General features: G+C 49.1%; 1 protein-coding gene across 1 annotated transcript in view; it reads left to right on the top strand.

Moving 5' to 3' along the window:
- The window catches only part of LOC134433389 (olfactory receptor 14J1-like), a gene marked incomplete at its 5' end in the record, with an annotated part of 43,226 nt that extends 34,301 nt beyond the window's left edge, over window positions 1-8,925 (top strand). Inside the window, one exon of the mRNA XM_063182246.1 lies at window positions 8,650-8,925. Coding sequence (XP_063038316.1) covers window positions 8,650-8,925 — 276 coding nt within the window. The remainder of the gene's footprint in view (window positions 1-8,649) is intronic.
- Window positions 8,926-18,589: the final 9,664 nt, after the last annotated feature.

The following is an 18,589-nucleotide window of genomic DNA, read 5'->3' as shown; positions in this document are numbered from 1 at the left end:
CTCGTCCTGAGCACCTCACAAACACCACATAGCAATGCTCTTTTTGGTTCCACAGTGTCACAATGGCCCCTTGGCTCTGAGCTGCCATGTCATACACAGTGTCATCATGGTCCATTTAGTGCCACCAGGCCCCCAGTGTCACAATGGCCTCTTGCTTACCCAGGGCCCTGCAGTATCACAATCATCAGAGAATCAACCAGGCTGGAAAAGACCTTGGAGAGCATCAAGTCCAACCTGGGACACAACAGTACCTTGTCAGCCAGACCATGGCGGTGAGCGCCACATCCAGTCTGTCCTTAAACACTTTCAGGGCTGGTGACTCACCCATCTCCCTGGGCAGCCTGTGACTTTACATTGTGCTGCCCAACCAATGCCAAGAAGAGAGGGAAGATCACTGTCCTGGTCCTCCCGGCCACAACGTTCCTGATCTATAGGAGTGCCAGGGGTTGGATAAGGGAAATGGTGGGGAGAGGGTGAGGGCCAAGTGTTATTGATTGTAAGCCATGAAGAATCTTGATTTTCATATCTATTCAGACTGCATTAGAAGGTGCTAGAGATTAATACCAACTGGACATAGCTGATACCAATTTATATTCAGGAAATGAACACTAAACAGGAAAAAACCAGTTCTCTCTGCATTTTTTTCAACATAGTATAGTATTCACTTTGAACACACTTCTGAAATCTATCTAATTAACCAAAGAAGAATTGAAAACTTAAATTGTTCCCAGGGGCTTTTCTTTTGCAAGAGTTTTGCATAAATATTTAGGAGCCTTTGTCACTAAATTCCTGAACTGAAGAGCTCAAGAAAGAAGAGGCTTCTAGAGGAGTAAAATTCCTCAGCAAACTCCAATTGGCTGAGGATCCATCCCCATCAGAGCAGCAATGAACAGAAATGGGTACAGCTTTGTGGCTGCCCCAGCTTTGGCATGGGCCCTGGGCCTGGAGCAGGAGCAGCTCTTGAGGGTCCCAAGGCCGCAGCACTTGTGCTGCCTTGGGAAGATGGGATGGCAGCAGGGGCTGCAGAACTCTCAGCACCTCAGCCCGAGGGGAGCAGGGCAGCCAGGGAGCCTCCTTTGGCCTTGGCCCAGCACCTTCCCCCATGGCTGGGGCTGAGTCCTGTGGCAGCTGCAGCTGCTGCTGTGCCCTTGCCAGGGGCTCAGGCCGTGAGCACAGCTGTGGGGCCAGAGCTGGCTTGGCTGGGCTGGGGAGCGGCCCTTGGTGCTGCCCAGAGCTCAGGGCAGCTGGCAGAACTTGCAGGGAGCTGGGCTGGGCTCCGAGAGCCTGGCCCAGAAACCATCAGTGTCCATCTCAGCCTGGCTGAACGTGCAGGGGCAGGACTCAGGCCAGGCCTTGTGGGGCAGGGCCAGCGCCTGTGCAAGGCATTCCAAACAGGCAAGTGGCCCAGAGAGGAGGCTGCTCTGTGCCCTTTGGTGCATGGACAGAGCAGGGAGGGGGCCCAGGACATTTGTCAGCACCAGCCTCTGTGCCCAGCCCTTGGCAGCCCTGGCTGCTGAGCTCAGCTTTGGCCTGGGCTGAGTTTGGCTGTGGCCCAGCTCCATCCTCCTGCGGGGCTCAGGGCCTGTTCCCAGCCATGGCCAGCCCTGGCTGCCTCTCTGCTGGCCCAGAGGCTGGCACAGCCCAGGGCAGGGCTGTCTGTGCAGCCCCACAGATGCCCCGGGCGCTGCAGGAGCTGACAGAGGCTGCCCCGCAGAGAGGCCATGGGGCACAGAGCCCCAAGGCTGCTGTGGGCACCACGGCACAAGGGGCATTCCAAGCCGCAATGCTCCTGGCCTGGGCTGGGCCTGCACAGGGGCTGGGCCACCATGGCTGGGCCTGCACAGGGCCACAAAGGGGCCACGCAGCCACTGCCGGGGCTGACAGCAAAGCCAGGCACACACAAGCAATTGCTGAGCATGGCCTGCGCTGGCCAGGCCTGACTGTGCCAAAGGCAGAGCTCAGCTGCTCTTGGGGGCTGCAGGAACAGTCCAGAGCCCAAAGAGCCTCCATGGCTGTGCTGGAGACCAAGGCTGCAGGAGGGAAATACAGGGCTGCTGTGGGATGGGGAGGGCATTGCAGTCCAGCACACACCTCAGCTCTCTGATGATCCCGGCACCATGCTGGGCCCTGTTTCAGACTGGAGCAGAGATGATGTTGATGGGACAGCAGCCCTGTGAGACTGTCAGGATGGATGGGACAGGATGGGATGGGACGGAGCCCTGCAGGGCTGTTTTTGTTTTGTTACGGTTTAGATCTCATCTATTGCATCTGAAAGGTGAAATCTTATCTTAAGTTTAAAAGCCAAGTTTTAAAATTGATATATATGTGAGGATTTTGCCAGAAATTAGCTCATGAAAAAGATAGAGCAAAATCAAATTATATGGTAGTTTGGATGGATTTTAATTGCTTCTTCTCGTGCAGATTTGCCTCTTGAACAACCAAAACCAAATGTTTGGTTGACCTTAGCTAAGGCAGCAGGCTTGGATACCACATGTTTGTCTCATTCGGAACCAGAAAAGCATTTCTCAACCTGTCTGGTTGGTGCGCCCATAAAAGATTTGCCTTTGATCAAAAAGCAATCCAATGGTGAGCCTGGTGAAATTGACAATGGGAACAATCCTGCATTGAATTTGAACGTTTGGGCCAAAGAACTTTCCAAAGCAGTACCCGAACCCCAAGAATTAGAAATCCTTCGTTCTTTAACAATAGATTTTTGCCTTACATTTATAGCTAATGATTAGGGAGAGCATGATCCTCCAAAGTACATTGTTACTCCCCATTATTTTGCACACAGAAACTTAAGTTTTTGGTGTAATTATTCAAAAAGTTGGGATGTGCTTTCTGAGGCTGACCAATACCCACCACAATTGCCCAAGGGATATTGTTCATTTGTGGAGATTGGGCTTGGCAAGGCAATCCATCACACCTTGAGGGTGGCTCATGTAGCATTGGAATGCTCACTGTGCTAGCACCTACTGCCAAGGCAGTCATTAAGAAGAAACTAAGGGGAACAAGATCTGCTCGTCATTATGATGAAAACTGTAAGAGTGATTTCATGCCTTGGAAGGCTGCAAAAAGAGTTTCAGCAGGTTTGTTTTTACCCCAATTGGCTTCAGCAATGGCATTGAAACAATAAGATCAGGTTGGATGTTGGCTGAGTAAACAAACTAATGCCACATCCACTGCAATCAGTGATATGTTGACTGATGTTAATAGTGTTGTCAGACCTGCTACCCTTCAAAAGAGCAGCGATTGATTTTCTTTTACTGGTACATGGGCATGGTTGTGAGGAATTTTAAGGATTATGTTGTACGAACTTGTCAGATCATTCTGAATCTATCCACAAAAGCATACAAAAGCTGAAAGATTTGACAGCTCCAATTAAAGAAGATGGCGGGTCATGGTTAGATGATCTGTTCCAAGAATGGAGCTTTGCACCTTGGCTAAGGGTACTTTGTAGAATAGGTCTCTATATGTATTGGGGGTTTTGGTAGTGATACTAGTAGTCACACCTTGCATACTTTGGTGTGTGCGACAAATGATGGACAAAACTATCAAAGAAAATTTTATCACACAAGAGAGAGAGAGGTAGGAAATGGATTCACGAGAGTTCTCGAATTCTCACAGAGATGGTCGATGAAGGTATGGACATGGAGGAATGTTTCAAATTAAGACCTGTGAATTGACAAGACATTCTCGAACAATGACTTGTAACTATTGTCAGGCATAATTTATGCCCTTTGAACTGACTGGACTTCCACAGCATTAAAATTGCTGTGTTGTAATATAGCAATGCTTAGTGCAAGCGAGAAAATGCTTTAAATAGGTAATAAGCAGAAATATTATAGTAAGGCTACGAAACACAAGTAATAAACTACATAATTGTGAAGGTTTCTTTTTAGGTGAACAGGAGGGGTAATTGGGGGAATCCATAAAATTAGAGGGTTTTGGGGAAAGCTGCAAAAGGAAGGCCCCAGAGGCAGCAGAACTGTGATTAGAGCTAAGCAGAAGTCATGAGATAGGTCAGCAGAAAAATTATTTAAACTGTACAAAATCAAGGACAAATAGAACACTGATCTGTGTATTAACTCTTGTCTAAAATAACTCTCTAAAAAGCAAGGGTAGAAGCTCTTTCCCTACCTGATGGGATGCGGGCTGGCAACTGCTGCTCTGAAGATGTGCAGCTGCTCCTCTCTGGAGAGGTCATGGAAGGGTTGTGATGGTCTACGGGAACCAGAGGAACAATGAGCTCAAGCTGGCATTTAAGTTTCATGGGAACAAGCAGAATGAAAAGCTCACAGTGGAGATGAAATTTGCCTGTGCCTGGCTCCTCCGATGAAACCCCAAGAAGTCCAGATGAAGCAAACACCTTCTCCCAAGAAGCTAGGAAAACCTCAGAATCCTGAGCACCTGCACTTAGCCTGGAAAGGCCTGGAGGCAGCTCTAAATGCACTGAGGTCCTGGTATGAGAGCGCGGTGTAGCAGTGAGGGAAGGAAAAGGGAAGCAAAGGGAAGGCTGGGTCACTATTGGTTTTTGGGTGTGTTTCCCTTAGCAGGAACTCTACTTCTGTCATGGAAAACAAAAGCTCCCTGAATTGTTAAAACTGAAAATCAGGGACAAAGACTCTCTAACTAGTCAAAATTACAAAGTGGTATGTTCATTACGCCGGCGGCCGGCACAGGGGTGGGTCATTCCCGAAATGCGTGACCGCTGGCCGGGCTCGGCTCGGCACGGCACAGCGCATCAGGATCCAGCAGGACAGGGAAGGGCAAGGCAGGCAGGGAAGGGCAGGGCAGGGCACTGGGAGCAGTGACAGGCTCTGTTCCCATGCTGCATCCCATGCCTGGGTCACCATCGAGGACAGAGAGGAAGGACATTGCTCTGTCTTGGCTGGGGAAAGGATGAAAAGGGGGAGTTAGAAAACATTCTTTGGGACTCCTTTTCAGCAGACTAGCTGGTTTTATCTCACCATGTCTGCCTGTCTTTGGCAGATATACAGATATCAACTTCAGTGAAAAAAATTACTTCATTGCAACCCTCTGCAACAACTCATTGTACACAAATATTGAAGTTACTGAATTGAAGTTTAAAAAATTTATTACATATTACTACAACCGTACAGCCCATATACAAATACAGAAACATCAATATCCCTCTCTAAAGAATCTCAGATCCAGAACTAAATAAATAGAAATTTAGAACTATACAACTCCATACATAATAAATAGAAGTAAATACATATATAGATATAACAATATAGATGTAAACACACATTACATATTTCATGACATATAACATGACAATATAATACAAACATAACAAACCTGTCTATAAATACACAAATATCAATGGACCAATCAAAAAATCCATACATCCCCAGCAATAGAAATGCACAGCTACAGAGCTGTCTGTGCTCAATTGGGGGGACCCAAAATGTCCCCAGATGTCCCCAAATGGCTCCAGAATGTCCCAAATGGCCCAAAATCGCCCCAAAATGGCCTCAAAATGTCCCTAAATGGCCACAAAGGGTCCCCGGGGGGTCCTGAGGTATCTCCAAGGTGTCCCCATGATGCTCCATTGAGGTTCCCAAAATGTCCCCAAGATGTCCCCAGAGTGCTCTCAGGGTGTCCCCACAGTGTCCTTCAGGTGTCCCCAGGGTGTCCCTGCGATGGCCCCTGAGATGTTGCCAAATTGTCCCCAGCTTCACTCCCATATCTCCCTCAAATGTCCCCAAAGTGTCCCCAAGGTGTCCCCAGGGTGTCCCCAAAGTACTCTCAGGGTGTCCCTATGATGGTGACCCTGAAGTGTCCCCAAGGTGTCTCCCAGGGGTCCCCACGGGGCATCCTGAGGTGTCCCCAAAGTGTCCCCAGGGGAGTTCTGACAGTGTCCCCCTGGGGTTCTCAGAACATCCCCAAGGTCTCCTCAAGGTGTCCCCAAAGTGTCCCCAGAGTGGTGGCTCTGAAGTGTCCCCAAAAGTGTCCCCAAGGTGGCCTTAGGCTGTCCCCAAAGTGTCCCCAGGGGCCTCCTGAAGTGTCCCCTTGGTGTCCCCACAACAGCTCCCAAAGTGACCCCAGGGTCTGGGGTTCCCAGAATGTCCCCACAATGTCCCCAAAGTGTCCCTGAAATGACCCCAGGGAGTTCCTGAGGTGTCCCCAAGGTATCTCAGGGATGTCCCCAGGGTCACCCCAAAGTGTCCCTGAAGTGGCTCCAAAGTGTCCAGAAAGTGCTCTCTGGGTGTCCCCAGGATGTCCCTAAAGTGTTCCTGAAATGACCCCAGGGTGTCCCCAAAGTGTCCCCAAGGTGTTCCTGAGCTGGGGGTTCCTAAAATGTCCCCAAAGTGCTCTCAGGGTGTCCTCAAAATGTCCCCAAGGTGTCCCTCAAGTCTCCCCAAAGTGACCCCAGGATGTCCCCAAAGTGTCCCCAAGGTGTCTCAGGGATGTCCCCAGGGTCACCCCAAGATGTCCCCAAGGTGTCCCCAAAGTGTCCCCAAGGTGTCCCTAAGATGTCCCCAAAGTGTCCCCAAGATGTCCCCAAGGTGTCCCCAAGGTGTCCCAAGAGTGTCCCCAAAGTGTCCCCAAGGTGTCCTTAGGATGTCCCCAAAGTGTCCCCAAGATGTCCCCAAGGTGTCCCCAAAGTGTCCCCAAGCTGCTCTCAGGGTGTCCCCAGGATGTCCCCAAAGTGTTCCCAGGGGGGTACCAAAGTGACCCCACTATGGCCGCCATGATGTCCCCAAGGTGTCCCCAGGGTCACTCCCAGATGTCCCCAGGGTGCTCTCAGGGTGTCCCTGAGGTGTCCCTGAAATGACCCCAGGAGTTCCTGAGGTGTCCCCAAGGTAGCCCCAGGGTCACCCCAAAGTGTCCCCAAGGTGTCCCCAAAGTGCCCCAAGGTGTCCCTGAGTTGTCCCCAGGGTGGCCCCGCCTCATCCACATCAAGGGACACCAGCAGGGGGTGCCCCAGTGCTCCCAGTGCATCCCAGTACAAACCAGTGCATCCCAGTGCTCCCAGTTCAATCCCTGTCCATCCCAGTGCATCCCAGTTCAATCCCAGTGCATCCCAGTTCAATCCCTGTCCATCCCAGTGCATCCCAGTTCCATCCCTGTCCATCCCAGTGCTCCCAGTTCAATCCCAGTTCCATTTCAGCTCCCAGTTGATCCCAGTGCTCCCAGTACATCCTAGTCGATCCCAGTTTGTCCCAGTTAATCCCAGTCCATCCCAGTGACTCCCCCCAGTCCCTCCCAGTATATCCCAGTACAAAGCCGCTCTGTCCCAGTCCCTCCCAGTACAGAGCTGAGGAATGTTAAGGGAGACGAGCACACATCCTGATTGATGAGCATCGATCTCCGATTTATTGATCCAGCTTGCACACTTTTAGAGTAGTGTTAATTAAGTGCTAATTAAGCTCATACATATTGCAAAACCCGAGCTCATCATTGGTTACAGATTACACACCAACCCCTCCTTTGTTGTCAATACCTGTGGTTCCTTGTTGAGGCTAATACTTGTTTTTCTCATCCTGCTGTTGACTTGTGGTTTGACCATTCTCAAGGACTCCATGTTTTCCACCATGTTTTTCTCATCACTTAGCCAAGGACACAGTGTTTATTGTTGTTAAGGAAAAAGCCTGAGACCTTGCTGCTTACAGCTGCCTTTTACTTTTTAACCAGCTGTATGTGCTCATGGCCTTTCTATAAGCCATGTCTGAACAAAATTCTCCAACACATTCCCCGTTTTTCTTTTTGCGCAAGGAGGTTAGTCTGCAAGGTTTTTTTCTATCATTCTACTGACCATATCTTGAATACAATTAAAAATACAAGGCAAAATAAGCAAAAGCATTAAAAGCACACTTAGTATCCCTATAGCAAATGTCACAAGGTTCCCAGCCATGGTCCAAGCAATGGCTTTTACCCCAAAGGGTTAAAACCACCCCCAACTGAGCCATAATCTCCTGCCCTATAAGGCATTGCACAGTAGGTGGTAATTGGACTAAGAAAAAGAAAGCTGTTAGCTGTTTTCCTTCATGCGAACCAGAAGAGAAGGGGAACGGCTAGGGCTAATAATGCTGGAATCTGCTGGAATCTTTTGGCCCAGTGAAAGGACTGTCATGAAATTTCATCTCTGACATTGAATCTCATTGCTACCTGCAAGGAAGTCCCAGATAACTCATCATTAGGCGACCATGTGCTCATTTGAGATACTTCAGAACGGTACGAATTGCTCAAATGCTGCTCTGAATTGCTATGATGTCTGGGCTGTAGCTGGGTTTAGATGTGATTCTGGTCAGTATCCCCTGAGGCTCAGTTTTGTCGTGATATGAACTGATGCAGTAAGCTTGACTTAAGAGTGGCACGGACTAACGGAGTCAGTCTTTGAATGCTTCTGAATATATGATCTCCCTGTCTGCTGCTTTTCTAGGCACAGCTGCAGGTGCAGGGCCTTGAGGCAAAGCTCAGTGTGCAAATTCCTGGTGCCATTCTTGCCTTCCTGCAGGACCCTGGTAGAACGTGGTTGTTTCTGTTATAGGGTAGTTTCTCCAGGCTGGACTCCCTGGGCTTGGATTACAAGGAAAAATATGGATCCTTATAGTCCCTGGACATTAGGAAACAAAGACAAATGACACCAAGCCCTGCTGCCCCCGGCATTCTCCTCAGGCCCCTCCGTTCCCGCCTCCTGCCCTGAGGGCCATGGGGGCGGGATGGCGTCCTGAGGGCGGCGCCGGGATCGTGTGGTCAGAGCCTGGATCCTGTGGGCGGAGCCTGGATCCTGACTGCATTGCCCGGATAGTGTGGGCCAAGTTTGGATCCTGCGGGCTGCTCCTGGATGCTGTGGGCAGAGCCTGGGTCGTGTGGGCCGCGCCTGGATCCTGTAGGTGTCACCAGGATCCTGAGGGCAGTGCCCAGATCAACCAGGCAGCACCCAGATCCTGAGGGCAGCTTTTGGATTGTGTGGGCAGTGCCTGGAAACTGAGGGCAGCTCTTAGATCCTGAGGGCAGCGCTTGGATCCTGACAGCAGCACCCGGATCCTGTGGGCAGCTCCCATTTCCCTCCCAAAACTCACCCTCTATCCACAGTTCTGGAACACAGTGACTTCTCCAATCTATACAACTGGTGAGAAACCACATAACGGCATGTGATTGTCTAAAGTTCAAATTCCTGCCAGAGCAGATGAATGTCAAAAGCATCACCCACCTTCCCTCAGCCCAGGCCAGAGCTGACATCCTGTGGTAGCCAGCCAGCCTCCTGAGGGGGTGTTCCCCTCAGGAAGGGGTCGTGCTCCAGAAGAACACACCAGCTGTGCCTCGGCTTGTGGGGACATCACGATGCCATTGAGCTGCAGGGGCATGTTTCCCCTGTCCCAGTCCGTGGCACCTTCACCGCACTGCCACTACTTCTCCAGTGGGACGGGCAGCATGGAGCCGCTCCCTCCACAGCTCACGGGGATCAGCGGAAGCATCTCCTCGGCTGCGCTCTCTCCTCCATGCCGTGGCCGCAGGGAAACACTCCAGGGTTTTCTTCCAGCGCCACGAGACGCGTGCCGGTGCTACGTGCTGGCTCCTGGATCCTACTGTGCACAGGGATGCATCTCTGCTGTCTCCTGGGCCAGGCAGGGCTCCTGCAGCCAAGAATGCTCAAAAAGTCGTCCAGTGATGGCCTGTCTGTGGGGTCCATGCATAAACACCACCTGATGATGTGCTGGCAGTCTGCGGAGAGAAACCAGAAACTGCCGCTCAGCAGGACAAGGCTCCTGTCCATGCTCTCCCACATTCCACAATGCCCAGGCCACCAGGAGTGCTCAGAGCTGCACCCAAAAGCTTCCTATCAATCCCTTCTTGTGGAGGACAACAGCACAGAGGAACAGGTGCCACCTCCTCCAGCTGAGCCCAGGAGATCCACCTCCTCACCAGCTGCAAGAGCAGGATGCTTATGTGCCAGCTGCTCCTCCCAATCCCGTTCTTCCCCTCATGTCTTGAAGGCACATCCCCACCTTGAGACATCTGGGGCGGGAAGAAGAGCTGGCCCCAGACAATGTCCTCGTTGGTGTGGAAAGGAAGGTGCCTGCAGACCAGCTCATAGAGCAGGATGCCCAGAGACCAGATGGTGGCTGGCTGGCCATGGTAGCAGCCAAAGAGGATCCACTCTGGTGGGCTGTACTCCGGTGTTCCTATGGGACATGGGCGCAGCTCATCAGGCCCATGCTGCTCCCTCCCTCCCAGCCAGCTCCCGTTCCACAACAGCCAGCCCCTGCCCTGCCAAAAAGCAACTTGGCTGCAGCTGGCTCCCTCCTTCCCTCCCTCCTTCCTTCCCTCCCTCTTCCCACTCTGCCAGCCAAGGGGGAAACTTTGCTGCCCTGCTGGGCCCCGGCTTTGGGCTCACCCGACATCCAGGTGTAGAATGTGTCCTGGAGGATTGTGCCGCACCCAAAGTCGATGAGCTTCACCTTGCCCGTGGCCAGGTCGACGAGGACGTTCTCGGCAATGATGTGACGGTGCAGGACACCCCGGCTGCTGCAGCACCACACGGCCTCCAGCACCTGGCTGAGCAGCCCCTGCACCACGGGCTCCGTCAGGAACCACTGTTCGTGCAGGAAGTACCAGAGGTCCTGCCAGCGCTGCGGATGCTCCATGAGCAGCGCGAAGCCCTCGGGCACCTCGAACCAGTCCAGGAGCCGCATAACGCCGCAGAAGCCAAGCCACGACACCTTCCACAGCAGCGCCGGTTCCAGGGGCACAGGGGCATCCTTGCGCTGCGGGGGGATCGTGAAGTGTCAGCGGGGCCGATGCTGCGCTGCGCCTCGGGCAGCCCCTGCCCAGCCCCGCCGCGGCTCGCCATGGCCCGGCTCGGGGCGCTGCGCGGCCCCTGCTCACTCTACGCTTGCTGCCCTCGCAGCGTTCCAGCTGCCGCCCTGCCGGGCCTCACCTCAGCCTGCCCGGCATGCCCTGCCAGCTCCTCCCGCTGGCCCCGCTCACTCCCCAGCCGCGCCCACTCCGAAATGCGACCCCAGGACACTCAGTTGATGGCCACCTGTGAGCCAAGGCCAGCAACGGACTTAAGATCATGCTTGGTTAAGCGTGTATAAGAAGGAGAACATGCAGAATAAAAAAATGTTTTTCTTCTTGGACCCTGATCACATGTGTATATTGAGACAGAGTAAAGATCCATTCTGAATTAGGTGAAGTGTCTAAGAAAGGTGAAAAGTCTGTGAGGCCAAAGCTGAAGGAAAAACTCGCATGCCGAGACAGCAAGGAGACAAAGAAAAAAAACCAGAAAAGACCACAAGGTCGATTTGCCCTCGACTTAGAAATTCCTATGATAAAGAAGAACTGGTGCTAAATGTCACGCGGAATGAATATGTATGAACTTATTGTGAAACTGTATGCATATGCATTTGGAAGGGGGATAAAAGAAGACCCAAGGTCTTCAGAGGCACGCATGCCTTGTTGGGGGACTTGCGTCCGGCGCGCGTCGTAAATAAACATACCGGGCTTTACAACTTTTATAAAGTTGTGAGGTTTCTTCTTTTCTCTGCAAAACATTATGGCGAGCCAAGCCAGGAGTTCTCTGTCCCCGCAGGGGCAGGGGGGATAGACGGACCTCCAAGGCGCGCCCTAGGATGTTTTCCTGGTGGGGCTCCGCTCGTCTCAACTTGCCACCTGCGAGGACAGACAAGGACCTGCTGGCCTGCGGAGGAAGATACGGTATGTACTGGGTATGTACTGAGGGGCCCTGGGAGAGGGAAAGGAGAGCAAGGGAGTAAACCACCCAGAGACGTCTGGGTTCAGCTGATGGAGCAGCTGTATTAGAGACGGGGTTCATCGTTCTGATAGAGCAGACCGCAAGCGGTTCTGGAGGTGAGCCGGGTGAACCCGTGTATGTGTGCTGGGGGTTCATAGTTCTGATAGAGCAGAACTGCTGAGCCCATGTGTGTTTTGTTTGTGTGTGTGTGTGTGTGATGTCCGGACACTGTGTTGCTGTATGGTTAATGTGTGCACTGTGTGGTCAGTGCACTGTGTTTCTAATCGTGCAAGTGTATAATTGTATGGTATATAAAAGAGAGTAGATCTACAGGGCCCTACAGTGCGGGGGGGTCAGTACTACCCGTGTTTGAAGCAGCTGAGTGAGGCCTGAGGCGCCGGCTGCAGCAGGCTGCGGGGGCAGGGAGAGAAGTGCCCCGCAGGGAAGTGAGTAGAAGAATGTCAGTGATAGTATTTATCGTGTTTAAATGTAGTGATTTGTGTAGATTTGGTACATTTTAACCGTGAGTATGAGCTCAGAGAGTTCCTTTTCCTTGGATGTTTGGATTTCATCTCTAGACTGCATGCTGTTATTTTGATTGTGTCCAGGAAAAATTGACGTGAGTAAATACCGAAGTATGGTATGCTGTGTTGTGTTGAGAAAAGTGAGCACTTTGAGAAATATGCCCTTTCCCAGTGATTTTGTGTGGTGATTTTCTTCCGCTGCATTGTGGTAATTTGATTCTCAGATTGTATAGTAGTGTTTGTGGAGATTTTAAGATTTTGTTGTAACAAGAGCAGCATTTTACACAGGAGAACTATAGTACGGTGATTTATGCTTACCTACGATAAAGCGAGTTAAAGGAATTCCAAGAATTCTCTCCCTTACAGCAATTCAAGCCTTGGCTCTAGTGAATTTGAGATAAAGGGGGGGTGTGGGTGCGTGTGTCTGTGGGCATATCAGAGTTTCGGCTGTGACTAGCACAGCCTTTTTGCAAAGCAGTAAAACAAGTGTAAGTAGACACAGTGCTTAATTAGATTGTGCAAGATAAGAACTAGAAAAGACTGATATTTTGTAAAACAGAGTTTATATAGAAGAGATGAATGAGATGAATTAGTTAATGAGACGAGATTTATGAGACTTCAGCTGGTACTGCAGTAAGTCTGGACTGGAAACAATCTGCTGTAGGGATTTAAAGTTCTCTGTAACAAACAGAATAGCCTGCCTTTGTGGGCAGTTTCGGGGAGCCTTTGGTGCATCAAGAGGCCGGCACGCTGCATGAGGCGACAGTGGCTGTCCCCTGGGCACAGGGGCAGCTCTGGCTGCCCCATCTCCCCAGGGAACACGGGAATGGCCTGTGGGCAAAAGCTGGATGTGCAAGTATTATTGCAGTGCGGTGTTTATGAGAAACACTGGTATTGCTGTTTTGCTGTTCTAATAAGTGTCAGGGCACATGCACCGAGTGTAAATTAGAGGTTTCTGGTCAAGCGGATTCAGAACCTAAGGTCTTAGAGCTTGTGTGTGGGAACCACATCTGATACCTGCCACCTGGAGCTGTGTGTATAGGAGGAAAGTTGAGAAACTACTGTGAAGGTCTGTAAAAAGGTTTGAGTGGAAGCGAGATAGGGCAAGGAGAAATAAATAATGAGAACTGACCAGAGCAAAGAGGTTCCTAAATTAGCCCCTTTTGGGAGGGGCTCACTGGGAGGAGGCTGCCAGTAGGAGCAGCTAAGAAAATAAAAAATTTATAATACTTCATTGCTGTTAGTACTGTTTTAAAATAGGAGGATAAATGGGATACAGTTTTTTTTTTGTATGCTGAAATGTCTTTTTGTTTTAAGAGATCACCTGGAATGGCAAAGAGACTGTGAGATCAGACCACCCTCTGGTCTTGGCCCTTGAAAAAGGAAAACAAGGCAAAGAGAAAGTAAATCAAACATGTTGTTCAGCATGCAGCATAAGATAGCAACGTATGAAATCAGGCAAGGATTATCATGCTGAAATGCAAAGCATTCACAGTTCGCAAAATGAGTACATATGATTTGCTAAAGTCTCCTCCCAAGGTAAGGGAGGAAGGGTAAAGATGACCTCCCCAAAAGGGACGAATTTTTGTCGACACAAGGGTCATATACTCAGTTTTAATAAAGCTTTAGTACCTGTGGAGAATGTTTATGTTGTAGTGTGGGGAATGAACAACTGGCCAGTCTGAGAAGGCATACTTGTGCAAACCTTTAAAGTAACATGTGTACATTGTGTACCTAAAAGCTTTTGTACAATTCGCTCAATTTGCTAAACATTCTCAAATGAGAAAGGTTACTCTGGAGGCAAATGATATAAAGATGTTAGGCTTAACATTAACAGACACTGAAATTAAGAAAGACATTAGTAAGGAGATATTAGAATAAGTAAACAAGTGTTTTCAAGGGTACGGGCCTCTGCTGTACCAAGGAGAGTGAAAGATGCTCCCCCATGAGCATCAAGCTTAAGGAAAGAACACAACTAGTGAGAACTGAGTAGTACTCTCAAAAGGAAGATAAGGAAGGAATCAGCCCAATAACTGATAGTACTGGATTAAGGGCTGTCAATAAGATAACACAGAATTTATACCCTGTGGTAGCAAATCCATATGCCTTACTGACTTGTTTAACACCTGAGCTAACCTGGTTCACTGTTTCAGGCCTAAGAGATGCCTTCTTTTGCCTCCCTATCCACGAAGCCAGCCAGAAAATTTTTGTATTCAAACACAGCTCACATAGTCCATGTGCCTGAAGGCTTCAAAAATTCCCCACTCCTATTAGAGAACAGCTAGCAAAGACCCAGACTCCTGGGAAGCTCCACAAGAGGAAAGGAGGATGTTGCAGTACGTGGATGATCTTCTAGTAGCCACTCGGATGAGGGAAGCCTGGACAGTAAGCCTTTTGAATTTCCTAGGACTCCAAGGATGCAGAGTCCAAAAGAAAAAGGCACGGGTAGTGAAACAGAAGGTAATCTACCTGGGCTAAGAAGTGAGTGCTGAGCAGCAGACTTTAAGGCAGGGAAGCCATATGCCAAACCCCGAAACCCCAGACAATAAAAGAATTCCGAATCCTCCTAGCCACGGCAAGGTAGTGCCAGCTGTGGGTTTATAATTATGGACTGCTCATCAGACCCCTCTATGCTCTTATTGCCAATGGAAACAGAGATCTCCAGTGGACAAAAGATGCCACACGGGCCTTTCGCCAGCTAGAGAGAGCGTCCTCATGTCAGCTCCAGCATTGAGACTTCCAGATGTAAGTAAACCATTCTTTCTATTTTTCCATGCAAGGTATTGCCGGGGGAATATTGGCTCAGGACTTGGGCCCATACTGAAGGGCAGTTGCTTACTTCTCTAAGCAACTAGATGCAACAGCCAAAGGATGGCCAGGTTTCCTCAGAGGTGTAGCAGCAGTTGTGCTGAATATTCAAGAGGCACCCAAGTCTACCCTAGGACAAAAATGACTGTGCTAGTGTCCCACACAGTGTCCGCAGTACTGTAAGTAAAGGGTGGCCACTTTGTGGCCACTGGCTTTCACCACAGAGGTTTCTGAAATACCAGGCCATCATGGTAGAGCAAGATGATGTAGAGATAGTGGTGACTAATATTGTCAACCCAGCTTTTTTTCTCAGTGGAATCAAGGAGAAGCAGTACACCATGATTGCCTGGAGACCATTGAAGCTACCTACTCCAGCCTCCAGCTGCCCAGACTTAAAGGACATTCCTCTGGACAATGCAGAGACCTGGTTCACTGACGGAAGCAGCTACATTGCCCGTGGAAAGCGACATGCAAAGTACGCAGTGACTACCTACAGAGAGGTAATAGAGTCTGGACCCTTACCAACAGGTACCTCTGCACAGAAGGCTGAGATAAATGCATTGACCTGTGCCTTAGAAACAGCAAAAGGCATTCAAAGTTGTGCATGCACATGGAGCCATCTGGAAGGAGAGGAGACTGCTAACCTCACAAGGGAAGAAGAGACAATCCAGCTGCTGGAAACAGTTCAGCTACCTGAAAAAGCATATTAAGGCCCACCAGAGAGTGAGCTTAAAATTGGAGGAAAGAAATGAGCTGGCGGATGGAGAGGCAAAGAAAGCAGCAAAGGGTGAGGTACAGATTTTCCTCGAAAGTAAGCCATAATACAATAACACTAATCAAAAGAGACGTACAACGACAAGGGGTGGGCTACCATTGAAAGAGAGCTAGTAATCCCTTCCCATTTTCATGGTTACTAGCGAAGGAAGAGCACTAGAAAATACACCAGAGCCTAACTACTTAAAAGCTTTTTCTAAAGTGTGGCTCCTTTCTCAAAATGACCAGTGATACAGAGTGCATTGAAATGAAGTGTTGACTTTGAAGTAGTAAATTCCACAGGCTTTCTAGAACATACATCTGATTGAAAGAATCATTGTCAGGAATTTATGTGCCACTATCACTCAGGTAAGATGAAAATGTGATCCTTGCCTCCAGACTAACCCCAAAATACCCCCCGGCCGAAACTCGGTCAGACTGGGAGAGGCCATGAGCCTGTACAGCAGTGGCAAATTAACTTTTCAGAACTCCCAAGGAAAGGGAGGTATCAGTATTTACTGGTGTTGATAGATATATTTTTCAGGGTGGCCAGAAACATTCCCCACCAGAATTGTCAGAGCTCAAGAGGCGACCAGATTATTTTTTCAACAAATGATACCACGCTTCAGAGTTCCAGCCATGATATCCTCAGATAAAGAATCATATTTCATTTCCAAAGCAGTGCAAAAGATTAGTAGCCACCTGGGCATAGATTAAGAACTTCACACTTCATACTGCCCCAATCAAGTAGCCAGGCAGAGAAAATGAATAATTTGGTCAAGCAGCAGATTGTAAGACTGAGGCAGGAAGTTAATCTAACCTAGCCCAAGCTCTTCCACTAGCACTATTGCAAATTCGAACTAAAACTTGAGCTAAAGGAATGCTGAATCCTTTAACAATGCCTTATAGAAGACCATATAGAATACAAAGGGAATGTCCAGAATGTCCACCTACATAGTGGCTTTAAGCAAACAGCTCAGAGAAATTGAGAAACATGTGACTGCAACTCGGAGCAGGGAGTTAGATAGCCTGGGGATGATGTATATGTTAAGTCTCTTACAGAGAAGACTTTGGAACCACAGTGGGACAGACCACTGCGAGTACTTCTCACCACCTTCACTGCAATCAAAATCAAGGAGCAGGACGCCTGGATCCATCACTCTCGGGTGAAGAAGGCCCAGAAGCCCCTTAAGGAGTGACACCAGGAGACAATGAACTGAGACTAAAACTTACTCGGGCAAAATGAGTATATTGCGGTCGGATTCTATAAAGTATAAACTGTAGTTTATACTTTAGTTTACAGAATTGTTTTGTATGTAATTATATCTGAAGTTTTAGAACTAGAGAGTACCTCTGTCCAAAGCAATGCTGAATGGCCTTGGTCCCAGGTGTTTAATCAGTATACTGGATCCATGAGAAAACCTTCTGAGATAAAGGATTTAAACCTATCCGCTGTAGTAATTCACGGGGATCAGATATATGAGGAGCAGGAATGGCAGGAACAGGAACTGTGGACACTTAAGGGATCAGAGGAGAAGAAATCAAGGTAGGGTGCCGGATGATAAATGGGACAGCTTATGAGAGACCAAATGAAATTAGTGTTGTAACACCTCCTGGTGTAGACGGACACCAGGAAGTCTGTGATAACCTAAGTGAATCAGACTGTTGGTGTAATTTCACCTTGATACAGCCTGTAGAAGTGACCTGCCTTTGAGCTCGAGTTGCTATCAGACTTTCATTTAAATTCAAAGCAGACACTGCACCTTCTACCACAGCAGGGCCTTATACACCCCATACTAGTTCAGACTCAACCCAAACTTGAACCCAAAGTGTATGAAATAGGCCCCTACGTAGTAAAGAATGCGAGTGAACAACAGCTATTATTCAATCCAGAATTGTCTCTCAAATGTGTAGAGTTGATAATGCAAACTAATATCTCAAAAATCCAACCAGCCTGCCCATCGTTCCTAACAACTTACTTTGAGGGCTGGACAACATGGTTACAAAAACAGGCATACCTCAGGAGCAGAACAAGAAAGGAAGGAGCCAGCTCTCCTGGTGCCTAAAACCAGGAACACCAAGAAATCAGTTTCCTTAAGTCATTTTCTAAGCTGGTTGGCTGAACACTCAGGCAATGACTGGTAAAGGGTGCTGAACTGCAGGTGGTGAATTAACCTAAGCAAGGAAGGTGATTTTCTTTATTTATAGCTATCCCTTTTCCTACTGAGATTTGGATCAGTGATTTTCCCAGTCTGAGGCAATTGGATTCTGCTTAAAAAAGGTAGAGAGAGAGACCCCCCCTCAGAGCTCAGCAGCAGGCTGTGGGAGTTTGAGCACCACAAACCTGATCCCAGTTTCTTCTGAGGCACTGCAATGAATTTAGGCTCTTCTCTCAGATTTCCCCTTCATTATTTACTTGAGGCTTGGACCTGCCCTGAACACAGTCCACAGCTTGATCTTAGCTAGGGGCAAGGTGGGTGAAGTTTTGTAGGCCAGGAGAGACATTCCTGCTTGTAACACATCTGGGAAATCAGGTGCTTTAATCAGAATGGGGAAGGAGAGGTTATATTCCCTGAGGTCTCTACATTTAAGAACAAACATCTGCTTCAAGTATGACCTAAACCTCTGTCAGATACACTTGTGAAGTGTATCTGAATTTGCAGTGTGAGCCCAGCACATCCCTCTGGCAGGCAGGGATGGTCATGGACTGAAAGCAGTTCCTGTTCCCCATAATAAACATCTAACTGGCATATTAGGGACAAGATTAGGAGTT

The sequence above is a fragment of the Melospiza melodia genome, unplaced genomic scaffold (genome assembly GCF_035770615.1).
Source record: "Melospiza melodia melodia isolate bMelMel2 unplaced genomic scaffold, bMelMel2.pri scaffold_18, whole genome shotgun sequence".
Lineage (NCBI taxonomy): Eukaryota > Metazoa > Chordata > Aves > Passeriformes > Passerellidae > Melospiza > Melospiza melodia.
The sequence above is the reverse complement of the archived record's forward strand: the minus strand, read 5'-3'. Positions and strand labels throughout refer to the sequence as shown.